Source organism: Copidosoma floridanum, unplaced genomic scaffold (genome assembly GCF_036245765.1).
Source record: "Copidosoma floridanum isolate Cflo_tuat_1 unplaced genomic scaffold, Cflo_Japanese_pri ptg000011l, whole genome shotgun sequence".
Taxonomy (NCBI): Eukaryota; Metazoa; Arthropoda; class Insecta; order Hymenoptera; family Encyrtidae; genus Copidosoma; species Copidosoma floridanum.
Window position 1 is genome coordinate 13,100,619 of NW_028321888.1, and position 25,657 is coordinate 13,126,275.

Here is a 25,657-nt window from a genome sequence, read left to right on the forward strand (position 1 = left end):
TTATATTAACGGTCATTTTACGACAAACATTTGTACGGAGATATAAAAATTCATTGAAAAATATTGTTGCAAAGTTCTAAAATCTCAGAGTTATTCAAAATTGAGAAAGAAATGAAAAAATTTTTGTTAATTTTGACAATTGTTAAAACAAGATCTTCTACTTGAATATTTTTCATGTTGATTTACAGTCGGATTTGCACAAAATTACAATGAGTAGGAAAGTAAAACATAATTAATATGTGTTACGTATTTAAGAATCAACGATCTTGTAATGCTAATTTATAAGATATACAAACCTATAAGAGATAAAAAGTCGGATTCTGTTGTACCTCCTGTCCCAATGTAGAAAACGTCCTTGATGATGCAATATAGACTCCACATTCCAAGAGATAATTAAAATTATTGCCTAGAACAGTTTTAACTATGTAGTTGTTTTAGTAATGGTTAATAAATTCATGCAGAAAAAATTGTAACCTAAAAAATATAGCAAATTACAGTTTTGGGATACAAAAGTAAACTGTATAAATAAGTTATATTTTTGTGCTTGCATTATTAAATATCGCTCTTTTATAACTTAGACTAAAATTAAAAAGTGATTCGAAGATGCAGGATTATATTGCGAAAAACAACAAACAAGTAGCATACATATTTCTTGTATAATTATTTTATTAACTTTTAATTAAGTACATAAATCTACAACTAACATTCTGCCAATCTGTTAAGAATGAGATAAGTTTTTTCATGTTAGTTTTATATCAAATTTGTCGAAAGATATACACGGTCTCTTTATGATAAACTAGATTGAAAACTGTTTGTTTTTGGCAAGACAATGAGTTGAAAAGTCAATCATTCTTGTATTTGTCACATTTATTACAAATTACTACATCCTCGGTTTGGACAATAAGTCCAGGTACACATTCAACTTGTGACACAATAAATGAAAAGTTTTTCATTTTACAGATAACGGAAATGCAAAACAACGACAAGGAGTAATACGCATAAAATTAATAATAAAGTATATCGGATTGTATGATTAACATAACAAGATGAGCTCATGTAGTGAGATATTAGTATTGTAGCTTAACAATGACGCAGTCGTCTTGTGCCAAGTAAGAAATGACTTTGTGTTCGTAATTATAAGAAAAACGATGATTTGTCATCAACACTCAACACAGTGGAAACTTATTTACATAATACGAAGAAGGTATGCTATAAATATCAATAGTTCTTATTTTCATCGTCACTGTTACACAGATAATATGTTTGATAAAGCATTAAATGTATGACAGGGTCCTTAAATCTGATTTCGTTAGGTAATCGGTGATACAATTAAAAATCAGCCGGTACGCATCCACGTTTATCTTAAAAATGTAGCCTAAGCTTTTCATTGCGTTCAGTTTCAACTCGTAATCCTCTTTTTCGGTGTTGAAACGTTCAACCAATCTGTCCCTGTATATAGGAAAACGGTTCAACAGTTGATCGTCATTCATGGCCTTGATGACATGCTCGTTTAGCAAATGGCACTTGATGACCTTGTCACCCAGGATGTCCAAAAATGATACATCTGTATGCTCTATTATCGTTGTCTTCATAAGCTGAAGTTCTTCTGTGCATCGTGCATAGTATAACTGCTGACAGGAACTCAAGTTGAGTGGATCAAAGTTTCGAGACATATCAGCTCGGCGTTTTTCGAGCGAAATGGCTGCATGACTGATCAATAGTATCGATATTTCCTTGGAGCCATTATGGCCTTTTGTAAGCACTCTGCTCGTCATCTCATCCTCAAAGTCGTACGCCACTCCCATATTGAGCAGGAACTGGAGAAGCTCAGAATTGCGGTAACACAATACAGCAGAGAACAATGGATTCACTTTTTCGTTGGCTAAATTAACTTTTGCTCCGTACTCGAACATCAATTTCATTCTACTTATCAGTGTCTTTATCTGAAATGTATATAAAAGAAAACATTCACTTTTAAAGAGTTAAAATCGATTTTGGGAGACTCAATACATAAACGATTGAGTTACTTTGAGTTCTTATGTGAAATGTATCATCATCAGCTTGCTGAATATTAGCTTGATGTCGTGATAAAGCTACAAGACAACAGTTGTAATGTTTCAAAAGATTAGTCATGCGTGTAACTTCATTTACAAAATGATTCGTTGCGTTTCAAAAAGCCAACATTTTAGGAAAATTGACAATTAGCGTCTTAGTTTTCGAGTAACGGAAGTTTTTGTAATAAAATTTATATACAGGAGTAAACAAAAAAGAAAAATTTGCTTTAGACGTGTATCAGAAGCTCAATTAAATATAATTGTGAAATACTGATCACAAACTGTTCATAAGTATATTGTGTTACAACTTAAATTGTGAATGAATTTTTAACTAATTTCTCAGTATTTAATTAGAATGATTAAAGAACTTTAGTGAATCAAGCTTCTTGAATAAAGGAAAGGTTTGGTGATACTGTAGTCCAGTATTGTAGTAGCTAATAAGTGCTTGGATACTATCTCAACGTTCGATGACTTAAATAGTTAATTATTGTAAGTTTATTGTCAGCCTATAATCAGATACCTAATTTTCTAATGATATTTGTAAAAAATATTTACCAAATTATTGTATCTCGGCAAGGTTTCCGTATCGCTGTCATAACTTTCCCGAATATACAGGGTAGCAGCTGGAAACCAAAGTTTCTGTAACCCATAGCTGAGAGGATCTCGATTTCTGACATCCCGAATGTCGGTCGAAGCACCATTCTCAAGAAGTAGCCTTAGAATTTGTTCATCTTCGTGCATATTTTTACAGGCGTAGTGCAATGCTGTTCTTCCATAGATATCGAGACAATTAATATTTATTCCTGCCGCAATTAGTAGTTTAGAGATCTAGAATTAAAGATGCGGATGAATCCATTTTTAGATAACAAGTTTTAATTTAAGGTTGAAACAAAATATATAAAAGTACAGTAAGCTTTGAAAGACTCAAGTTAAGTTTTTCAGTGTAAAAACACTGTAATAAATAAATAAAATCTATGTAATATAAATACCTTTAATTTTTCGGTTGAACTTAGGTATACGTAATAGTCCTTTACAACGCAATGTAGTAATGAGGATTCGTTTATTATAAAGTTGACGTCCAAATCAGTCTTGATGAGGTTCTCAAAAGCTTCAAATTGACTATCTGTTTAGAGAATAAATAAGAATTAGAATACATATTTGATTCATACATAAAAAAATTGTTATATCCACTTATTTCATTTATTTTCACTTCACGCATCGAGATACGTATGAAACGAAGCATGGATTGTTACATCCTACAAAATCTATTATTTAACAAACTATTTTCTGTTACGAATATTATGTTTCTTTCAATTAGAATCAAGATAACTACGTCACAAATATCTTATTTTGACAGACAATAGTTCCATCTATTCAATTAAAAAAAAAAATTAAAAACCTTTCTTACATTTGTTTTGAGCAACGTGATGCCATACAGTCTGACCTGATTCGTCTATAGCTTTTGCGTCGAATCCATGTTCTAGAAACAACTTTAACATCTCAACGTCTCCACTGATTGCAGCCTGATGCAGAGGGCCATTGCCCAAATGATAGTAAGAATTGTCACGAACTGCCCCTGCTTCCAGAAGGACTTTGGCTATTTTTATATTTCTTGTTTTTACTGCATATTCCAAGGGTGTGGATTCCAGACTGTCCATACTATTGACGTCACAACCAGCGCGAATTAAATAAAACGCGAGAATTTCGTTCGGTGGTAATTCAGCTGAAACGTAGTGCAACAAATTTTTCTGTTGCATGTCTCTGATTCGACAAACACTTACAGGACGAAGTAGGTCCATTATCTTGACCATTTTGCCTTGTTTCAGTAAACGGCTAAACGTCGAAAACCACTGTAAATTTTGAATGAAAAAATTAAAACATACAAATCCATCTACAAAACAGTACATTCTTGTCAAAAGATCTTTAAATTTACTAACCTGATTAAATACGTCGGGAATTTTCATATTGTTGGTCCGTTAGCTGACAACTTGATTGCAAGATACGTGTAGTATCGTGATTCGATATTTGTTAGATATCGTATGGAAGTAGAATAGGCCTTCTTTTATGGATGCAACGCTTTGGGCATGAGTATACCAACGGAGGTCCAAACATCTACTGTGACTTAAATTTCCTGAGCTTACCTTTTAAATACAATCTATGAATTCGATAATGAAGTCGCATTTTGACACGAGCATAACAATTTTTCAAAGAAAATCGTTGCTATTTGAAAGTGCAGTTAAAAAGTAATTAAGCTTGTTTTTCGGCGTAAGTCTGACTCAACTGTAATGGATACACCGAAAACAAAACGTGTAATGTTGAACTTACTCGTGTACAAGTATTTGAAATTAAAGTTTAATTTAATAATTTTATAAATATTCCCAAACTTACCTAAGTTTTAATAGCCTTCGTTTAAAAATATCGATTAAAAGAAAGGCAGTAAAATAAATACAAATCTAAATATCTTCAAAAAGTTAGGTTGCTGTTGACAAAAGTCACAGAGACGGAAATCTTATAACAATATCGTTTGATTGTATCACATGAAAACATAAACAATTTATTAAATAAGTTTTTAAGATAAGAACCAAGCAATTTATTATATACAGGTTTTTGATATTTTAAGAAAGTATAATGTTAAACATAACAAGTTAAGAAATTACGATTATAGATAAATGCATCAGGTGTGACGTTCCCTTAACTTTAAGATAAAATGAAAGTAAACGGCCTTGTATTCTATTTTGAACAGTTATTTTAACCAGTGTTAAAAAAGCTCTGAAGTACGTAGTAGGTATTTGTTTTAAGAAACCAATTTATTTATTTTTGAAGTTCAATAATAGGGTTTTTACATTCATTAATGTATAGATAAGACATAGTTCAACAATTTCGTAGGAAAACATTTTAGACTATTGAAGTTTGCAATTAATTTTGTTGGTTAAAGTATGGCGTTTAAAAGAATCCTAGACTAGAATTTTTCTGACCAAAAACCAGAGTTTTTTTGTTTTTGACAAAGATTGTTGGCAATTCAGTTATGTAAAAAATGTAACTGAATTTTTGACCATTTTATAGTATTAAAAATAAGAGTGGTAGTAAGCTAGACATAACTTTTTTTGCATTCGGGGTATTTCATATGGGGGTATCTACATATTGGCTTTGGTTAAGTGCGTTGACTTAAGAAACTCCTTAACTCTAATAATTTGTATGAAAATAGTCTACTTTTAATTTGATTTTAATCTCAAATGTCTTTATCGAACAAATGACAAAAGACAAAAAACATAAGATACAAATAAAACTGACAAAGACAAAGTGCATCAAAGAATACGGGAGTAGGGACATTCGGCAATTTCCTGTAAATAATTTTTACGCGATCTGACATTCTGCAAACTGCATCATTGTCAGTTTTTGCTTAGGTATGAAATAAAAATTGTAATAGTGCAAATGATAATTTATCTGAGAAAACTAGTAGATTTCAAGATTTTTTTTTAATGATCATACTTTTAGATTGGTGTTGCAATGGTTATTCTTATCATTGTTGAAAATTTTATTATGCCCATGCGTGTTTTGATATTCAAATAAAGTTTATTATACGTAATCATTTTAATTAATGTTTTTTTTTAGTTTCCATTCCAGCAGCTGGAAAGTCAGAGCAATTGCTTTGTTCTTACTTGTTGCTTGTGATATTTAAATTTTTTTCAAAGTTATAACTATTTTTGTCTATTGGTATGTAGATATTTTAGTAGCATTTTTTAACATTTTTTCGTTTAAAAACGTTTAACCAGGACTATAGTAGTAGTATTGTTAAACTAAAGATCTCTTCAAGTAGTGTTTCATTGTAATTCGAGACCTTGATGTATGTTAATCAGAGTACTAAATAAGTTTTCAAATTTATTTCAGCTGAATTCAAAATAAGTTAAACTAAAGTTGAGCTAACAATCAATGGAATCAGATTTATAGGTGAAATTGCTTTTTCATCACTTTACTATTAGGAAATTAAATCTTGTAAATTTTCTGCTGAGGTATCTATAGTTCCAGAAAATATTAATTCTAGGATTTCTCTAAATTATTCCATATGAAATTTTTCAAAATTGACTGGTACTAAGTATACGTGTCCTAATGGCGGATGTGGTGCGTGTATAGTTGCAGTTTGCTTGGAAAATTACAAGTTGTCAACGAATTCTTGTCTTGTTCCAATTTTTGTGTGCAACGGGTATGCGTAATTTTCATTAACATATTTGGTATTTTCAACATTGATTGTTTTAAAATTATCCTTTAATAGTTGGAGAGTCACTTCTACTGAAGGCGTTGGAAATCAAAAAAAGGGTTACAGTCCTATACAAAGCAAGCTAGCTGAGCTGAATGGTTCTCAGTGTGGTTTCTGTTCTCCTGGTATGGTTATGAATATGTATAGGTAAATACTAGAAATCTCTAAAAATAAAAGTTGTGATTGCATTTATAAAACAATTTTAATACTTTTATCTTGTCCAGAGTAAAAAAAAATTTAACTGATGATATTGAAAATGGTTTTGGTAGTAACACATGTCATTGTACGGGATATATACTAATTTTAGATGCTTTATAAATCATTTTAAAGTCCAGTTCTGAGAAAATCAATTAATTGTTACGACATTGAAGTATATATCACCTTATTATGAATTTGGATATTTTTATTATTATTATTATTCCTACTGTTTTTATTATTATTATTATTATTATTATCATTATTAGTATCATCATTATTATTATTATTATTATTATTATTATTATTATTATTAATATTATTATTAGCATGATTATTATTATCATCATTACTATTCTGTATAAATAAAAAAAGGATCCCTTTTTAATTTAAACATATATATATTTCACAACAATATTTTATTGCAAGACGATATTCTTGTTTTAAAAATTTGCAGCGATCTGACAGCGCGCTTGCTCACTTTCAAGTAGATTCTCCTTTCGCTGGTCACAAATAACAAAAACAAAATACGCTTGTTAACTGTAACATATTTTGACAAGTACAGAAAAGTGAGAATCAATATTGTCTATCGTTTCTAAGACGATGTGATCTTCTCTTCAAAATACTGCCTCTCGACCAAACGTCTGTAGGAATCCGCTTGCCCTCCCACCTCGTGGTCCCCCCTTTTTATCAATAGCCTAAAATGTGTTCAGTTAGAGGGAATAGGTATCCTCAGTCCGGCCCTTAACTGACCAACCGTATCACAGTTTAGCACGGCTTCTGTCTTCGTGAAAAGAAGCTTTTCGAGGTAGAAATAAATAGTAAAATTGACTAGAAATATAGACGAGTGTTTATAAAAGAATACCACATCAATTATGATTATTATCTTTATAACCATTATTATCATCATTATTATCATTATTGTCATTATCATTACTATTATCATTATCATTATAATCATTACTAGCACCCCTTCCGTCTCGGATTCTTCCAAGATTCACTAAATGTAGAGTGTTGACATGTAATGTAAAACGTTTTCATTCAAAAATTTTATATTTATTCTTGAAATTTCGGAGAACGAATAACTTTTCATTTAAAATATTTTTGTTCGCAATCCATGCAGTTTATTTGGTCAAATAATAAGCTGTAAGGAGTGAAAAAAATGTAGTGGTCCTGAAAAGTACCGCACGGTCCTTACGTCATCAAGCAATTGTTGGCCCTAAAGTGCTGTTGATTTGTTCTTTCTTACGTTATAATATATGAGAAGGTCTATTTGTTAAAACTGTAGAGATTTACAACTGCCAAAAAGAATAGTTAAAATATTGTTTTTCTAATCTTACAACTTTATTACCAGAGCAACAAAGTCCTGGATCTTAAACCCTACATTTTTATTGCCACAAAAACACAAATACTTTTTCTACTCATTAAAAAATCTGAAGTAGGATCTTTTAAGATTTCAGAGATTGCTGTGAGGGTACAATGAAAAGCTGATCTATCACTTAATGGACTATTTAGTTGTCAATTTTGACGCTGCTGTTTCAATCTCGAGAAATTTTCTGCGTCAGTTTTTTGACACCTAAGTAAAATTGTATTCATTAGATACACTTGAAGTTTTTCTTCCAATTCACCCTCTTGCGACTTTTGGCATGCTTAAAATTTTTGCGACCCCTAAAAGCTGTTTTCTGTCAACTTTGTTGAGTTCTAATATATTTGTTAGCAAGGTAGTTCGACGTCCGATGTCCCTAAAAAGGACTAGTGAGCTCCTTAAGTTAACTCTTTCTTGACTGCAGTTAACAGAAATTGTGACTGCCTGGATACCTCAGGGTGATCTTCTCTGGCTTGCTGTTGAAGACCCAGACTGATTGGGAGAAAAATTACAAAGTCCGAAGCTTTGGGGCTAGTTCTAGTGCTCTTTTTCAACGTCTCCCGGTATAACGTCCAAGACGTTGGTGTCTAAAGCACCTTTTTTATTTGCAGATTCAGTTGTTTTGGTGATCTTAGATGGGGAGATTGGTTGGTGATACTTGTCTAGTGGAAGCTGTCCGGTTGGCTCAAGTTTTTTTTCCTTCATAGCTGTTATAGGTTTGCCTAACGCAGACCTTGAAGAGGATCAGTGATTCCTGATTGAATGCTTAGAGTCGAGAGGATAGTATAGGGTCGTCGGTCACCGGGTTTTCTAGCCTTGCGAAGAACAACTCCGCAGGTGACGTCTGATAGTGAATAGCTGACTTGGTTTAATAGTGCCCGTCTTTAGTTGATATAGTCTTTTAGTCGACGAATCGCTTCCGGAAACAGTAATAAAAATGTATTTGTTGGCAAGGTAGTTTATACTTAGGTGTCCCCTAAAAAGAACCGATAAAATTGATGGTTAAGTAGGGAACGTAAATACTGATAATGGCCCTAAAAAGTGCCAGTGATGAAACTTCCAGGCTATTCTTTATTATTATTCCTGATGATGAAGAGCTGGCTACGGGTTGCTTGATTCTTACCCTGGGAGTTTCGATGTACAGAGACTGTGATGGAGGGACGTACGCCGCTGACCAAAGAATATCTCTTCTCGGGTCGTTCCCTGGATAACCAACCACTAATCGTTAGACGGGAACATGTGGATAAGCGCGTTGGGGACGCGACGACCAAGAAGGTAGCCGTTGTGGCTGGTCGTGCCCTCTCAGACCTGTTTTCCCTTGCTTATATTTGTAGCCACAAATTCTCTAACTGCACCAGGTGGGATGGTGGGACTGCCACACAACTCTGAAGAGTTGGTGCAGATTGTGCTCTGGCTAGATATGTCTCTTGGTATTGTGGCAGAGACGGTATCGGTTTGAATTGATTTTTTTTTTTGATCGCACTCGTCGAGATTCAGGGTGAATGGACACCTAGGTCCCTTCCCCCATATAGAGGAGTGTCGTCCGTAACCGGGATACCCAGCTGCAAGACTATCATCAGCATTCGCTATACAGCTCGTTGAACTGCTGAAGTTCGACTACATCACTATCGAGATGCTTCGGCGTATTATAACCACACTTATTTAATTATGTTGCAGGTAGCTTCGATTTTATGTCGACGCCACCTAGCGGATTTTACTGAACGAAAATGAAAAGCTGGCGTATTTTTGCTAAACTTTGAGCTCATTTATTGCTACTGTAATTAAATTTTTTAAGATAAAAACTATACTAAAACCATCTAGGGAGTATCATGAATCAGTGTGCAAAATTTCAGCAAAATTGGTTATGTAGTTTTCGCGGTCAGCGATTACAACGGTTTTAGCGACTTTGCTATATATATTAGTAAGATTAAGTTTGATCCCCAGCGTAAGTCAGACTTAACCGTAATGGATTCACTAAAAACAGAACATGTTATGTTGAACTTGCCCGTTTACAAGTAATTGAAATTAAAGTTTAATTTAAAATTTTTCTAATTTTAAGATAAAGTTAAAATAAATGAGTTGGTAATTCATTTAAAAGTTGTTATAAGTAGCATTAAGAAAGTGCTGAAATACGTCGTAGGTTGTTGTTTCATGAAAAACAGTTATTTTTTTTTTAAGCGTAATAGTAGGATTTTACATCCGTTTATGTATTGATAAGATATAGTTGACACAGTTTCGTTTGATTAAGTCTTCGACTTTTATAATTTATTATCAATTTTCTTGATTGAAGTATGGTGTTCAAAAGATTTTGGGACCCGAATTTTTCTGACTAAGAATCAGCGTTTATAATTTTAGAAGAAGTTTGTCAGAAATTAAAGCGTGTGAAAAATGTAACTGAACTAAACATTATTTTAAACTGTTTTATACATGAGAGTGGTAGCAAGCTAGACATAACTTTTTCTGCAATTGGGGTATTGGCTTTGGTTCAGTGCGATGACTTCTCCAAAAACTACTTAACACCAATTACTTTTATGAAAGTAGTCTATAATAATTTAATTTTCATCCCATTTGTCTATATAGAAAAACAAAACTGAGAAAGACAAAGTGCAGCAAAGAACACAAAAGTAGTGACCCAAGGTGATATTTTCTGGAAATAATTTTTATGTGATCTGAAGTTCCACAAAAATGTATTTTTGTCTATTTTTGCTTACACATGAAATAAAAATAGTAATTGACAATTTATCTGAGAAAACGAGTAGGTTTTACAAATTTTTTTATAATGTCCATACTTTTATAATGGTGTTGCAATGGTTATTATTATGATAGTTGGAAATTTTATTTTGCCCATGTGTGTTTTGATTATCAGTATTTACGTAGGTAATTGCTTTCTTATGGCTAAAATTACGTTCTGTACATACTTTTTGAAGTACGTTTCCAGTAGTGGTAAAATAACATGAACGCATTATTTTTTGCGAGATTCCAAAGATTATTTTTTCTTTTACTTAAATTTACTTTTTTTGTACAGTCAAGTAATATAACAAACTGCTATAAAACTTTTATAATGAGATTAACTGATTTAGTGGGTCACTGATAAATTTGTTTACTCAACTGATTGTACTGAATTTTAGATACGTTGCGTTGAGAAAGGTATTGTATCTTATTTTCATATAATGAACAAATTCGAAACCATGAAGACCAAAACTTAAGTTACAAATTTTTTTAGAAAGTGTAATTATATAAGGCTAACTAGTGAAAAACGGAAAATCTAAAGTATCTATTTTCTTGTACATCTAAAATCTATTAAAGGTAGGAATTTGCGATCGTAGTCTTTATTATAGACTTAATACTTTGATTACGAAACATATGTTACATTGTTTTAGAAGTTTAATTTATTTTTCTACCACTTCTTTTCAAACAAATATTGTTAAAATGAAATTTGATAAGCCATATAATTCATTTAAGTGCATAAATAATATAAAATTTAAATTTAACACCTTTACTATCCGTCTCAGTAGTTGGAAAGTCAGAGTTACTATTTCATTTTTTACTGTTGGCTTCTGACATTTAAATTTTTCTTAAAGTTATCAGAACTATTTTTGCTTAAAGTATGTAGAAAACTTTTTAGCATTTCTTAACACCTTTTGGTTTTGAATCATTTAATCGTAGTATTGTTACAGTGCACATTTTCTTTAACTAGTGTTTCATTATAATTCAAGACCTCGATTAATGTCAATCAGAGTACTAAATGAGTGTTGAAACTGTTTTCAGCTGATTTTAAAATGAGTAAAATTAAAATTGAGCTAACAATCAATGAAGCCAGATTCATAGGTAAGATTACTGTGTCATGACTGCAATATTAGGAAATTGAATGAATGCCGATCTTAAGCTTATGTATCTATAGTTCCAGAAAATCTTCACCCCAGGACTACATTAAATTATTTCATAAGAAATTTTGCAAAATTAACTGGGACTAAATATATGTGTCTTGAAGGAGGATGTGGCGCGTGTATAGTAGCAGTTACCTTGAACAATTACACGTTTTCAACGAATTCTTGCCTTGTTCCAATTTTTTTGTGCAATGGGTACACTTTATCTTCATTAACATATTTGGTATTTTTAACATTGATTGTCTTAGAATTATCCTTTAATAGTTGGAAAGTCACTACTACTGAAGGCATTGGAAGTCAAAAAAAGGGTTACAGTCCTATACAAAGCAAGCTAGCTGAGCTGAATGGTTCTCAGTGTGGTTTCTGTTCTCCTGGTATGGTTATGAATATGTATAGGTAAATACTAGAAACCTCTAGAAATAAAAATTGTGATTGCATTCATAAAATAATTTTAACATTCTAGTCTTGTCAAGAGTAAAAAAAATTTGACTGATAATATTGAAAATGGTTTTGGTGGTAACATATGTCGTTGTACGGGATACAGACCGATTTTAGACGCTTTTCAATCATTGTCAAGTCCAGTTCCGAGGAAATCAATCAATTGTTACGACATCGAAGTATATTTAACCCCATTATGATTCCGTATATTATTATTATTATTATTATTATTACTACTATTATTATTATTTTCATTGTCATTATTGTCATTATCATTATCATCATCGTTATTATTATTATTGTTATTATTATTATTATTATTATTATTATTATTATTAATATCATTATTATCAGTATAATTATTATTTTTATTATTGTTATTGTTAAGTGATGAGTGCTATCACATAGGCATATGATTTGTTCAGAGCTGATGAAGGAGCACTATCAGAATAACCCTTAGTCAGGATTAGGAAATTAGCAGTAGGACCCATAAAACGCTTTTTAGCGATGAGAACATCCGAAATTTTTTTTCATTATGCTCCCTTATTCAGTTCTTCGCACATCGTTTGCCTGTGTACGAAATATTGATCATTAATAAAGAGTGCAAAGCGGGACAAAAATTTTTGCCGGAATTCAGAATATTACTATCAGTGACTCAATTTTGATTATCATTTTTATCATTTTTACCATCATATTTCATTAAAAATAATTTGTTGTGTGAGCCCACTTATAAAAAAGTGTTTATTACATGTAGAAATTCATTCTTGCGTGCAAATTTATTGAATATTTCTGAATAAATTCGGAGAGTAGTTCGTGACATGCTTTTTTGTAAGTTATTTTTTTGTTATTGATGATTTCGTGTTATACATAGATAATCATATTTCAATGCTAGAGTACTGTTATTTAACAGTTTTAATTCTTTTTAATTACTCAATAACATGTATAAGTGACTTTAGAACATTAACTGTAAATAGATTCCACCCATATTTTAGTAAATTAGTCTTTGGTATTTTTAATGTAGATTATTAGCCGTTAAACTAATAATTTAATGTCATTAAAGTGTTCTATATGATTTTTTTTCACGACAATTCATGGTACTTGAAAAGAATACAGCAGAAACTATGTTATTGATAAATAAGTATTATTATGTAACATCTCCATTAGAATCTTCATTACTTATAGATTTCTGAACATAAAAGACACTTCAGCTAATATATTCCTGACATGGTTTTTTATTACAACTTCGGGAGTACCAAGATGCATAGAGAAACAATTTTTAGGACTGTTCTCAGAGAGTTTTAAGGAACGATTATATGTCTTTGTTTTCCACCTTTCTTAAGTAACTATCTAGCCCTCCATTTTTTTCAATTTCATTTTAAAAAATTATATATTTGATTTAAATCATTCCAATATGTCAACAAATACATCTAATGAAAGACTTTAACGACTACATTCCGATTAGTTAAGTAACACTATTTTTGGTTTGGTACGGGGAACATCTTAAAATATCGGTTATACTTTACACAATATTTTTTGGAGTACTATTTTCAAATAAACGTAGTGTCAACATGTAGTTTAATATAAAAAGTAACATCATTTTAAATATTTAATTAACAAACGGAAATATTTACAGTTAATCACTTTATACAGTATGACACATTGTCAGTTATTTTTATCCGATTTTCATCACATTTTGTACATGTTTTAGCTTATATTAAATACCGCAAACACTTAATCATTGCATTGCAGGATTCACATGTAGTATTTCAACTGCCAGAAAGTTGTAAGACGTGTAAAAATTCACACGATGACTTTGTAAATATTGAGATTGAAGAGTTAGAACCGATCCATTTAAATCTTGAGGGTGCCGAATTTTTCAAGGTATTCAGTGTGGATCAAATTTTTGCAATCTTTAAAAAAAAAACTAGTAGCACTTACATTCTCAACGGAGGAAATACAGGAAATGGTATACATGTTCTGTAAAAAAATCTTCAGTCTAGATTCATGCTTTTAAACATCCAGAAATTTTATAGGTGTTTATAGGATCAGGGAGAAAGATTTATACATCGACATCAACGGTGTACACGAACTTCACAACATTGCGAAAACTGATTCTACCTTAACTGTCGGTGCTACAACTTCTTTACAAACGGTTATCGAATTATTTCCTCAAATCGCCAAGCACCCAGGGTTTGCATATCTTCATCAAATAGCCCTTCATGTCAACCTTATTGGTCATGTTTCAATGCGTAATGTAATACAAAACAATACTTTTGATAATATATCAGTTTATATATTACAACTTGCAGAATGTAACCTTTTTCATTCAGATTGGCACAATCGCTGGAAATTTAATGCTAAAACATGAACATCCTGAATTCCTTTCAGATTTATTTCTGATTTTGGAAACAGTTGAAGCAGAAATACAAATTCGTACGTCTTATATTTTTAAGTTAATACTTTAAATGATGATACAAACATTAGCTTTAAAGTGTTGTTTCATCTGCAGTTGAAGCTGAAAAAAATAAGATCTCAATGAAGTTACTAGATTTTTTAAAAGTTGATATGAGACACAAAGTTATACATAGTATTATTTTGAAAAAAATGGATAGTAAAAAAAACTTTATGTCCTATAAGGTCCAAGTCTTATTTCAAATATAAATTTTGAATTTCAATTATAAATGCTTTCTATATACTTACAAGATGAATATTTATTTACAATACAGATAATGCCAGTCTATCAAAATGCTCATGCTATTATGAATGCTGGTTTTCTACTTCAGCTGGACACTAAATCAGTGGTTGTAGAGAAACCTAACATAGTCTTTGGTAATATCAATCCTAGTTTTGTGAGTATATTATTGATAATATTTTGCAGTGGTTGAAAATGAAAATAGTATATTTTATAATTCATCTTATTAAGTGTCATGCAGAAAAAACTGAATCCTTTCTTACTGGCAAAAATATTTTTAATAGAAATGTTTTAAAATGTGCTCTTGATATTTTATATGATGAGTTGAATCCAGATTATGTTTTGTCGGAACCGACACCTCAATACCGTAGAATACTTGCTCTAAGCTTATTTTACAAGGTAATCTTTAAAATTTACAGTTTAAACTCAGAGAAAATAGAAACAAGTGAATAATGTCAAAATTTCTCAGTTTCTCCTTAGTTTACAACCTCATAAAATTAGTTACAAACTAAGGAGTGGTGGAAATATTTTAAAACGTAATATTTCGTCTGGAGTAAGCGTATACAACATTGATAAAAGTATGTGGCCATTAAATAAGCCATTGACGAAACTTGAAGCAATCTATCAAACATCAGGCGAAGCTATATACCTAGATGACATACCTAGACAAGACAGTGAAGTATTCTGTGTCATGACTTTAGCGCCTAGACCTGGAAAAATAAAAAGTATCGATTATGAGGATGCAATGGTATAAATATCTTTTAAACGAAATAAAATACATCGTTTTAGGTAAAACTTATCAAAAAATTTTTAGCAAATGAATGGTGTTGTTGCATTTTACTCGTATAAAGATATCCCATCCAAAAACGTCTGTGTAAATAGTCAAAAACCTCATATATTCATTTCGAGCGATGAACCGGTGAATATAATAATTAATAATATCTTTTAGTACACAGTACAAGTAATGCTTTTGTTATAACCTTAAAAGTTCATAAAAAAACTGTATGATTTTCCAGATAAATTATCACAAAATTCTATTTACGTGCTTTTTTTTTGACATTACTTCTTTTGAGTAAAAACTATTGAAAATAAAAGCTCGTGTTTTGTGTCTTTTGATAGATTTTATTCACAGAGAAAATGAAAAAGCACAGTCCTAATACTATTTTCTAATCTATCTGGTAGATCTTGCAACCTTGAATGAGGTTGAAAGCCACTTGACTTATTGGAAAAGATTATTTTCTAAGCTTACATACATAAATTCAATAAAAAACTTTTATTTATGAAGCTCTTTGCTGAGTTGGAAGTTTTGTATGCTGGCCAACCATACGGCGTCATAGCAGCTACTTCTCAGTACAAAGCTTTTGATGCTGCACAGAAAGTTAAATTGATTTATGAAAATGAACGTGTAACGAAACCAATAATTACTATAAAAGAAGTACTCAGTACCAATGATCAAAACAGGATTAGAAAATTCTTTGACAATCCCGCAACGAAACCAGCAGGTACTTTTCAAAGCCATTAGAGCTTTTATAATTTAAAAGTAATAATCTAGAGTTGCATACTGATTCATAGAATATTAATCTTAACAGGTAAAGACGTTCAATTTAGGATCAGTGGTGATATCAATGTCGAAAGTCAGTATCACTATACGCTTGAACCTCAATCTTGTATATGCATACCAATTGAAGGTGGGATGGACGTATTTGTTGGAAGTCAATGTGTTGAATTTTTACAGTGGGGTATCGCTACTTGCTTGGGGATTCCTATGAATACGTAAGGAAATGTACTAACTCATAAGAGAAAAAACAATTGCACATTTTTATTATGTTTATTACATATCTTAGTATTAATTTTCGCCTCAAACGCGTTGGTGGAGCTTATGGATGTAAGATTACTAGACCAGCACACCCTGCTTGTGCTTGTGCTTTAGTTGCTTATAAACTTAATAGACCAGCTCGACTGATCATGTCCATCGAAGATATGATGAAATCAATGGGAAAAAGAGCCCCTGCGTATCTTCACTATGATGTTGGTGTCAATGAAATGGGAAAAATTCAATTTTCTAATCTTCATTACTTTAGTAATGAAGGCTACTCTTTCAATGATGCAGTTTTATTGATGGAAATAACAAAAGGGTTGCAAAATTGCTATGACTATTCAACTTGGAATATGATTGGTTATCACTTAAAAACAGATTTGCCTTGCAACACTTGGTGTAGAGCACCTGGTGAGCTTTGTTAACCTTAATTCGACGAAGAAAAAAATTATTTTTATACGTAACATCATCATTACAAACAATTTTAGGCTCTTGTGATGGAATAGCAATGATAGAAACCATAATGGAACATATAGCAAAAGTTACTCAAAAAAATCCCTTTCAAGTCAGACTGGAAAATATGAATGTGGATAATAAAAGCACATTGCAACCAATTATAGATGAAATCACAAGAACATCCGACCTTCAAAATCGTCATCAAATAGTAGATAAATATAATAAGGTAACTTATGGCTGAAATTTGCTTGAAACAAACAGCTTTTTTGTGATTCATTAATTTGCAGTACAATCGATGGAAGAAAAAGGGGATTGCTTGTACCCTTATGGCATACTACACTGATTTCGTTGGCCCATTTTATGCATTAGTTTCAATTTTTGCTCGAGATGGTACAGTTTCCATCACACACGCTGGAATAGAAATTGGGCAAGGCATAAACACCAAGGTCAACATTAAATTTTTAGACTTTATCCGTAAAAATTTATAATGTATTTTTAAAATCTTATAAATTAATTCAAAAGGTTGCTCAAGTAGCAGCTTATGTCTTAGGAATAGACCTTGACCTCATTAAAATAAGGCCATTTGATAGCTCGATTTTACCCAACGCCCAAGGAACTATTAGCAGTGTTACAAGTGACTGCTGTACTAGTGTTTGTACTTTTTTTTTTTTAGTTTAGCAATTCCAATTACAGCTGTCTATCTTGTTATTAAATTTTGATTGCAGGCAACTCAATTTGCATGCAAGCAACTGCTTAATAGATTACAACCGATTCGCGAAAAGTTAAAAAATCCAACCTGGCAGCAATTAGTATTCGAAGCTTACAATCAAGGGGTTGATCTGTGTGCAGTTCACCAGTGAGTTTTTATTTATTTATTCTTTTGTTTTAATATCAAACGTCAGGTTGAAATTAACAATATCATGTTGATGTCAATAGATATAGTCCCAAGTCCACTGATCCTCCTAACAAGCCTTACGTAGTTTATGGGGCTGCTGTGGCAGAAGTGGAGGTCGATGTCTTGACTGGACAACATATAGTAGAAAGAGTTGATATTTTAGAAGATGTTGGTGTCAGTATGAATCAAAAAATAGATGTAGGTCAAATACAAGGGGCTTTCATAATGGGTCTCGGACGATACACTTCAGAAAAATTGTTTTATGATCCAAATACAGGAGCACTAGTGAATAACAGAACATGGGTAACGAAAATTTTGCAACATGTTACTTACTATCTTTGAATATTTTGCACTGCTTTCATCATAAATTTTAGAACTATAAACCTCCCGGTGCTCAAGATATTCCTGTGGACTTTAGGATCAACTTGTATGGTGACGGTCCTAATCCAACTGGCACTTTAAGATCAAAAAGTAAGACTTTGTCGTGAGATAAAAATATAGAATGTGGCAGCTTAGATGCAATTGTCTTTTACTAAAAACATCATACTTTTAGCTACTGGGGAACCAGCTTTGTGTATGAGTATTGTGGTTCCTTTTGCTATCCGAAACGCACTTGACTCGGCAAGATCGAATGCTGGTAATAATGACGTGTGGTATGAAATGGGTGAGTCAACTCATTCAAAAATGCAAGTTTTTATTGACCGTATAATGGAGTATGATTTTTTACTTTATTTTAGACACCACCACTACGCAAGAAACCATTTTGTTAACAAGTCTTACCAGCAAAGAGGGAATGACCTTATAATATGCTCGGTGAACACTGAACTCTGGATTTGTAGTTTACACATATTGTAATATTATATTGAATTACACATGAAAATTGGATTATCCAAAACAAAATTACGTTTTTATTAACAAAATTTCAAAGAGAAAATCATTATTTAACTTGACAACATCTAACTAAAATATTAATTACATATGTATTATGTTCAGTTTACGTTTAAGTTAAATTTTACGTCACACAATTATATTAAAATTAACAAAACTGTAGAAAAAAAACTTTGAACTAATTCAACATCTAACGACTAAATATTGATAAAGAAACCCTAAGTCTTCTTGGCAAATTTATTATAATGACATATAGTTTTTGTGGACAGAGTCGTTTAGGTGGTTTTTCCCTCTGGAAAATAAATGAAACGCAGTTAAACAAATAAAAGCGTCGCCACAAAGACTCTCTGTCTTTTCTTCTCTATGGGCTCTTTTTTGACTGTCCATTTACAAAGACTCCAGAGAACTACACTTGCTAACTGCTCCACACCAGCAATCAAATGACACACAGGGTAAATGTGCAGGTGTCCTTTGTGCGTCTGTTGTTTTAACTGTGTGCTCTTTTTTTCCTACCAATTCACTTCAGACACCTTTGTTTTACTCAATAGTGGAAGAAATAAGCTTGAGTATTGTCCATAGAGCCCACATAGGATGTATTTTCTTAGGCACAATCCCATCAAAAAAATAAAACAGAGTTCTAACACTTTCTACAATGTGTTTTGAAAAGGACCATCAGCTTTCGTAAGAATATTTCTATAACTCTCTGGAATATCCATGTCATTTTACAAATACTCGTACGTGGACCTCCCTCTGGTTGTCCTGTGTGCCAGTATATATGCGAGGGGTATCGCTACCGCTGTCGCAACAGCAACAGAGAGCAGAGAACAATGGTACATCCGTATAGACATCCACCCACACGCAGGATGAGAAACTCGAACGTTACGTGCACGCGAGGGCACGTTTAATCGGCAGATCTTACGGTTCAGATTAAAGCCAACGTCGCGAAAAAGGAAACTTATGAGCTGATGTAATATGTGCACGCATGGTTTGGTAGTTAGCACGTCGCGCTACTTGCGGAAATTGCGCCTCGTGTTAACTTACACGCGTGTATTCATTCATACTTGAATGTGTGGATGTACGTTAGGATATTGGAACGAAGAGTGGGTGTACGGCACGAAATTTGTGTGCGTGTGCGTATAGGAAATAAAGAGGAGACATTCACTAAGTAGTGGGTGACATGATATTCGTAATCACTTATCTTGCAGTTGCTTGCCTATACTCTTGGACCTTATATTCCGTAGAAACTCATCTACCCGACTGACAATCGATCATGTTTTTGTATAACTTTTCCTAGATATTGGCTCTTTTTTCGTCACTAAAGTGACTCGTGGGAGCTTATTTGAATTGACAACTATGTTATTGGCATGATTTTTTGACACAAAGTAAGTGTTAAAACATTTAATCACATGTAGGTTTTGCCACATGTACGTGAGCATTTGTTCAGATACGTTTTTGGTTTAAAATAAATTTTGAAAATGATATTACTTTTACAAGATCAATGCGGAATAGTGTTTTCAAATTTGTTAATTGTTTTTATTACTTGAAATGAAACATCATAAAAAAATTTTTTTTTAAGTTTTATCATGTTATGTTTCCAAGTACAGTTACTGGAATTTACTCCATTTCCAAAAACTTTTACTTTATTGCTTCAACTATTTATATTTGTCGCTTCAACTATTTATATTTAATCGTTTATAATAGGACTAGCAGCCCCCCGTCTCGGCTTCGCCCGAGACTTACTAAATAAAACACCGTAGTGTGTTGACACGTAATGTGAAACATTTTTAGTTAGAAAATTTTACACATATTCCCGATACATCTAAGAACAAAAATCTTCTTATTAAAAACATATTTTTTCGGAATCCATATAGTTTATTTGGTCAAATAATAAGGTGTACAAATTCAAAAAAATAATTATGCTGAAAAGCACTGTGCGTTCTTTATGCCATAAAAAAAATCGATGGCTATAAGAAGTTGTTGATTTGGTTTCTTCTGTGTAATTCACGAAAAGGGCTATTTTTAAAGCTGTTAAGATTTAAAACCCCCAAAAAATCTATATTAAAAAAAAATTGTTTTTTCTCATATCTCACAATTTTATTACCAGAGCAACAAAGTCCTGGACCTTAAACCCAACATTTTTATTGCCCCAAAAACACAAATACATTTTCTACTCATTAAAAAATCTGAAGTAGGATCTTTAAAGATTTCAGAGATTGCTGTGAGGGTACAATGAAAAGCTGATCTCTCACGTAATGGACTCTTAAGTTGACGATTTTGACGCTGCTGTTTCAATCTCGATAAATTTTCTGCGTCAGTTTCTTGACGCCTTAAATTGTATTCATTAGATACATTTGAGATTTTCTTTCCAATATACCCTTTTGCGACTATTGGTATGCTTACGACTTTTATGACCCCTAAAGGCTATTTTCAGTCAACTTTGTTAATTTTAATACATTTGTTGGCAAGGTAGTTCGACGTCCGATGGCCCTAAAAAAGACCGGTGAGCTTCTTAAGTTAACTCTTTTTTGACTGCAGTTAACAGCAATTGTGACTGCCTGGATACCTCAGGGTGATCTTCTCTGGCTTACTGTTGAAGACCCAGACTGATTGGGAGAAAAATTACAAAGTCCGAAGCTTTGGGGCTAGTTGTAGTGCTCTTTCCCAACGTCTCCCGGTATAACGTCAAAGACGTTGGTGTCTAAAGCACCTTTTTTATTTTGCAGATTTAGTTGTTTTGGTGATCTTAGATAGGGAGATCGGTTAGTGATACTGGTCCAGTGGAGGCTGTCCCGTTGGCTCAAGTTTTTTTTTCCTTTATAGCTGTTATAGGTTTGCCCAGCGCAGACCTTGGAGAGGATCAGTGATTCCTGGTTGAATGCTTAAAGTCGAGAGGGTAATATAGAGTCGTCGGTCACCGGGTTTCCCAGCCTTGCGAAGAATAACTCCGCAGGTGACGTCTGCCAGTGAATAGCTGACTTGGTTTAATAGTGCCCGTCTTTAGTTAATATAGTCTTTTAGTTGACGAATCGCTTCCGGAAATGGTAATAAAAATGTATTTGTTGGCAAGGTAGTTTACACTAAGGTGGCCCCTAAAAAGAACCGATGAAATTGATGGTTAAGTAGGGAACGTAAATACTTATAATGGCCCTAAAAAGCGCCAGTGGTGAAACTTTCAGGCTATTCTTTATTATTATTCCTGATGATGAAGAGCTGGCTACGGGTTGCTTGATTCTTACCCTGGGAGTCTCGATGTACAGAGACTGTGATAGAGGGAGGTACGCCGCTGACCAAAGAATATCTCGTCTCGGGTCGTTCCCCGGATAACCAACTGCTCAATTGCTCATCTTTAGACGGGAACATGTGGGTAAGCGCGTTGGGGACGCGACTACCAAGAAGGTAGCCGTTGTGGCTTCCCGTGCCCATCAGAGCTGTTTTTCCTTGCTTACATTTGTAGCCACAAATTCTTTAACTACACCAGGTGGGATGGTGGGACTGCCACACAACTCTGAAGAGTTGGTGCAGATTGTGCTCTGGCTAGATATGTCTCCTGGTATTCTGGCAGAGACGGCATCGGTTGGAATTAATTTATTTTTCTTTGATCGCACTCGTCGAGATTCAGGGTGAAGGGACACTTGGGTTCCTTCCCCCTAAGAGAAGAGTGGCGTCCGTAACCGGGATACCCAGCTGCAGGACTATCACCAGCATTCTCTGAACAGCTTGATGAGCTGCCGAAGCTCGACTATACAGCTAACGATACGCTCCGGCCTATTATAACCACACTTATTTAATTATGTTGCAGGTAGCTTCGATTTTATGTCGACGCCACCTAGCGGATTTTACTGAACTAAAGTGAAAAGCTGGCGTATTTTTGCAAAACTTTGAGCTCATTTATTGCTATTGTTATTAAATTTTTTAAGATAAAAACTATACTAAAACCATCTAGGAAGTATCATGAATCAGTGTGCAAAATTTCAACGAAATCGGTTCAGTAGTTTTCGCGGTTAGCGATTACAACGGTTTTAGCGACTTTGCTTTATATATTAGTAAGATAAGTATACTCAGAATACCGTAAAAACTTTCTAATTTTTAGAACAATTAGAGGGTTGACTCGAACTAACTCGTATATTTGTTGTAATAGGAGAATTATTAGAAAACAATAAGATAGTATTTCAGCAATAGGTGTCCATGAAATTGAATTCAATACAAACGAAGCATGTATAAGCAATTGCGCAGGTACTGTAAAGTATTAGGTTTAAAAATATCTTATTGTATAATTTTTGCACTACTTAAAGTTTATTTCTTATTTATATGTTAATCGATTAATAATGGAAACAATTATATGTTTAGACAGTCAATGTGACAGACCTTATTCTCATCATTTTGAAAGCTTATACGATATATTTGTGAAGAGATTTAGTGCATTGAATTATTTTCGATGTAGCTTTTCTCGGTTTGAGATGGTTAGAAACAAAATAATCCTTAAAATAATATAGAAAGATAGCTTCATTGTAAGAATGTCCAGACGATATGCTCTCATTTCAAATTTACGTATTTCCGTCAAAATGAACCAAATTTGGTTTAAATTCCATTACTTGTTTTGACTTTTTTCCAAATTTTTTTTTTTTTTACACAGCAAATACAATTTTAAGACCATGTCTGTGTTTCTTGAAATTATTTTTGGAAAACAGTCAGGATAAAAGAACGTAACTTTCACCATTATAAATACCAGAGATGTATTATTTCTACAGCCCATCGCTAATTAGACAGCCAATGAAAAATCATACAAATAAGTTTCCTTTCTCAATCGTTGATTTTTCAATACAACACGAAGAATCGTTATCTCCAAGAAGACTTTTGTTTACGTTTCCCCATCAATGAACAAACGCTCATAAACCATACTAGAACTTTCAAGAAAGTTTGGCTTCGTAAGCAGAATGTAAAGATCCTGAATAGCCTCAGGCAGAGGCAGTAGTGGTAATGGCAATAGAAGCACTATGGAACAGCAGCTGCAATCAACAACAGCTGACTAGGCTTGAAACTTTCATGACTTCCAGAATTATTGCGTAGCGAGAGTTTCATTTTCTTGGTCCTACTAACTTACATCGGCATCGTTAATTAATGGTCGAATGTAATACATTATTTATTGGACGCTAATATTTTTTATAAAATATAAACCAGTCCTCACAAATTATTGAAGAACTACTTTTATATCTTCGCGGGAATTTTATTTTTAAAAGCTTTGGAATAAATTATTTTGTTATTCATACCAAGTCCCGACGACTCCCACATAATTATCCATAGTCAGCTCGGCTCCATCTTCTTATACTCTCAATGAGCCTATCTTTGTGTTGATTGAATACAAAAAAGAACTTTAACTAAGAGAAGATTTTGAAACTTTTTAATTCAAGCAAAAATGGAGTAGGTATTGTAATTCTTCTGAAACTTGAACCAAACTAAATGCGGTGTGGAATAATCAATATCCCATCCTATAGTGTAAGTGATCAGAGACAATCACGTGGAAAACGCAAATCCAACATAATGGTATTCGTCATGATAGCTGTCATTTGACTTATATAGTGTCTGGCTATGTTGCAGGTATAACGAATGATACAAGTACACGTGCTCGCAGAGCTGTACACAGCTATTCAACCACACGGTCTGATACCGATGCTACTGGCGTCTCTAGAAAGCCAGTAAACGCAGCGAAGATAGATGGTTTTTGAGTGTAAATGGTGCAAGCTTTGAAGATGCATATAATATAAAAATCGAGATAACCCTTTCAAGAAATTTGTGAGCATCGCTCAAGCAACTATTCTTTAGCCATCGTCTATTAGCTTTTTTGGGAAGTAAAAATATAATTTCAACTTCAAATTCTATTTACCAAGTCCCTTTGTCAGATCTTATCGCTTCTCTATTAGCGCCGTACACGTTTTAATAATTGTTCCAGGATGCCTTCATTAAACCTCTTATATTTTGATCAAATGCAGCATACTCTCTCAACTCATTCACCCAGTCCAAGTATTGCATATTTCAAAATATCAAGAACATTTCAAAGTCATTTTAAAATACCACAAAATTTTCCGATCCTTTGAAGGGGAGTCTTTGAAGGACTTTGCATTCTATTCCGAATTTCTCTATTTATCAAAGACTTTAAGTCTTCTCTTGGCTTAAAATGACTTCAAAACGGATAAGTTATCTCAAATAATGGTAATGTCATAGAATTACTTTAAAAGACAAATTAGTAAATGGCTTTCGATGAACTTGTACGTTAACTTTGAGAGTGCACAGATTCTCGGATCTAATACGGAGTGTGGATAAAAGAAAAAAGAAATTTACAGCTCGCAGTGAACGAGGCACGTACCCTCTGTAACGTCGAAACACAAAAAGTTCCTGCAATAAGCCCGAGATTGCAAGCTTGACTGGAAAAGATCATTCACATAAACGTGACGTCGTGACGTCAATGCCACGCAACACTGCAATAACACCTCGGCTTCATAACTCGCGGTAAAGTACCCACACGTGCAAGCTTGACAACTCACGTACAGTTGTGACATTTCCAGCGAGTTGAACTGGCTGTGGAAACCGTACATCATATGCGAAGCTCGAGAGCAGTTGTTGTTAGTACCTACCCTACGCCGTCTACGTAACTCGCTGACACAAATCCTCGCCCACTGACAATTCGAACAGAAACGTTAACCCATCCGACTAGGTAGGA

The 25,657-nt window shown here is 33.0% G+C and overlaps 3 protein-coding genes across 3 annotated transcripts in view; 2 read left to right on the forward strand and 1 right to left on the reverse strand.

Moving 5' to 3' along the window:
• Positions 1–25,657, forward strand: part of LOC106643886 (CD151 antigen) — a 183,610-nt gene that overhangs the window by 34,983 nt on the left and 122,970 nt on the right. The gene's annotated exons all lie outside the window — the stretch shown is intronic.
• On the reverse strand, positions 732–4,158 carry LOC106643878 (uncharacterized). The gene is made up of 5 exons (XM_014359165.2): positions 3,992–4,158; positions 3,463–3,904; positions 3,044–3,177; positions 2,610–2,882; positions 732–1,943 (listed from the first exon to the last, which is right to left on the reverse strand). Exons 1-5 carry the CDS (start codon positions 4,016–4,018, stop codon positions 1,275–1,277), a joined length of 1,545 nt encoding a protein of 514 aa, XP_014214651.2. The 5' UTR covers positions 4,019–4,158; the 3' UTR covers positions 732–1,274.
• Positions 11,650–18,859, forward strand: LOC106643879 (uncharacterized). The gene is made up of 23 exons (XM_023390622.2): positions 11,650–11,698; positions 11,772–11,952; positions 12,022–12,153; positions 12,221–12,374; positions 13,945–14,161; positions 14,229–14,449; positions 14,526–14,628; positions 14,705–14,832; positions 14,922–15,044; positions 15,119–15,286; positions 15,357–15,635; positions 15,702–15,806; positions 16,173–16,389; positions 16,477–16,660; positions 16,732–17,114; positions 17,192–17,385; positions 17,447–17,605; positions 17,682–17,810; positions 17,885–18,015; positions 18,096–18,357; positions 18,429–18,525; positions 18,608–18,718; positions 18,792–18,859. The coding sequence occupies exons 1-23, from the start codon at positions 11,650–11,652 to the stop codon at positions 18,857–18,859; spliced, it is 3,795 nt and encodes a 1,264-aa protein (XP_023246390.2).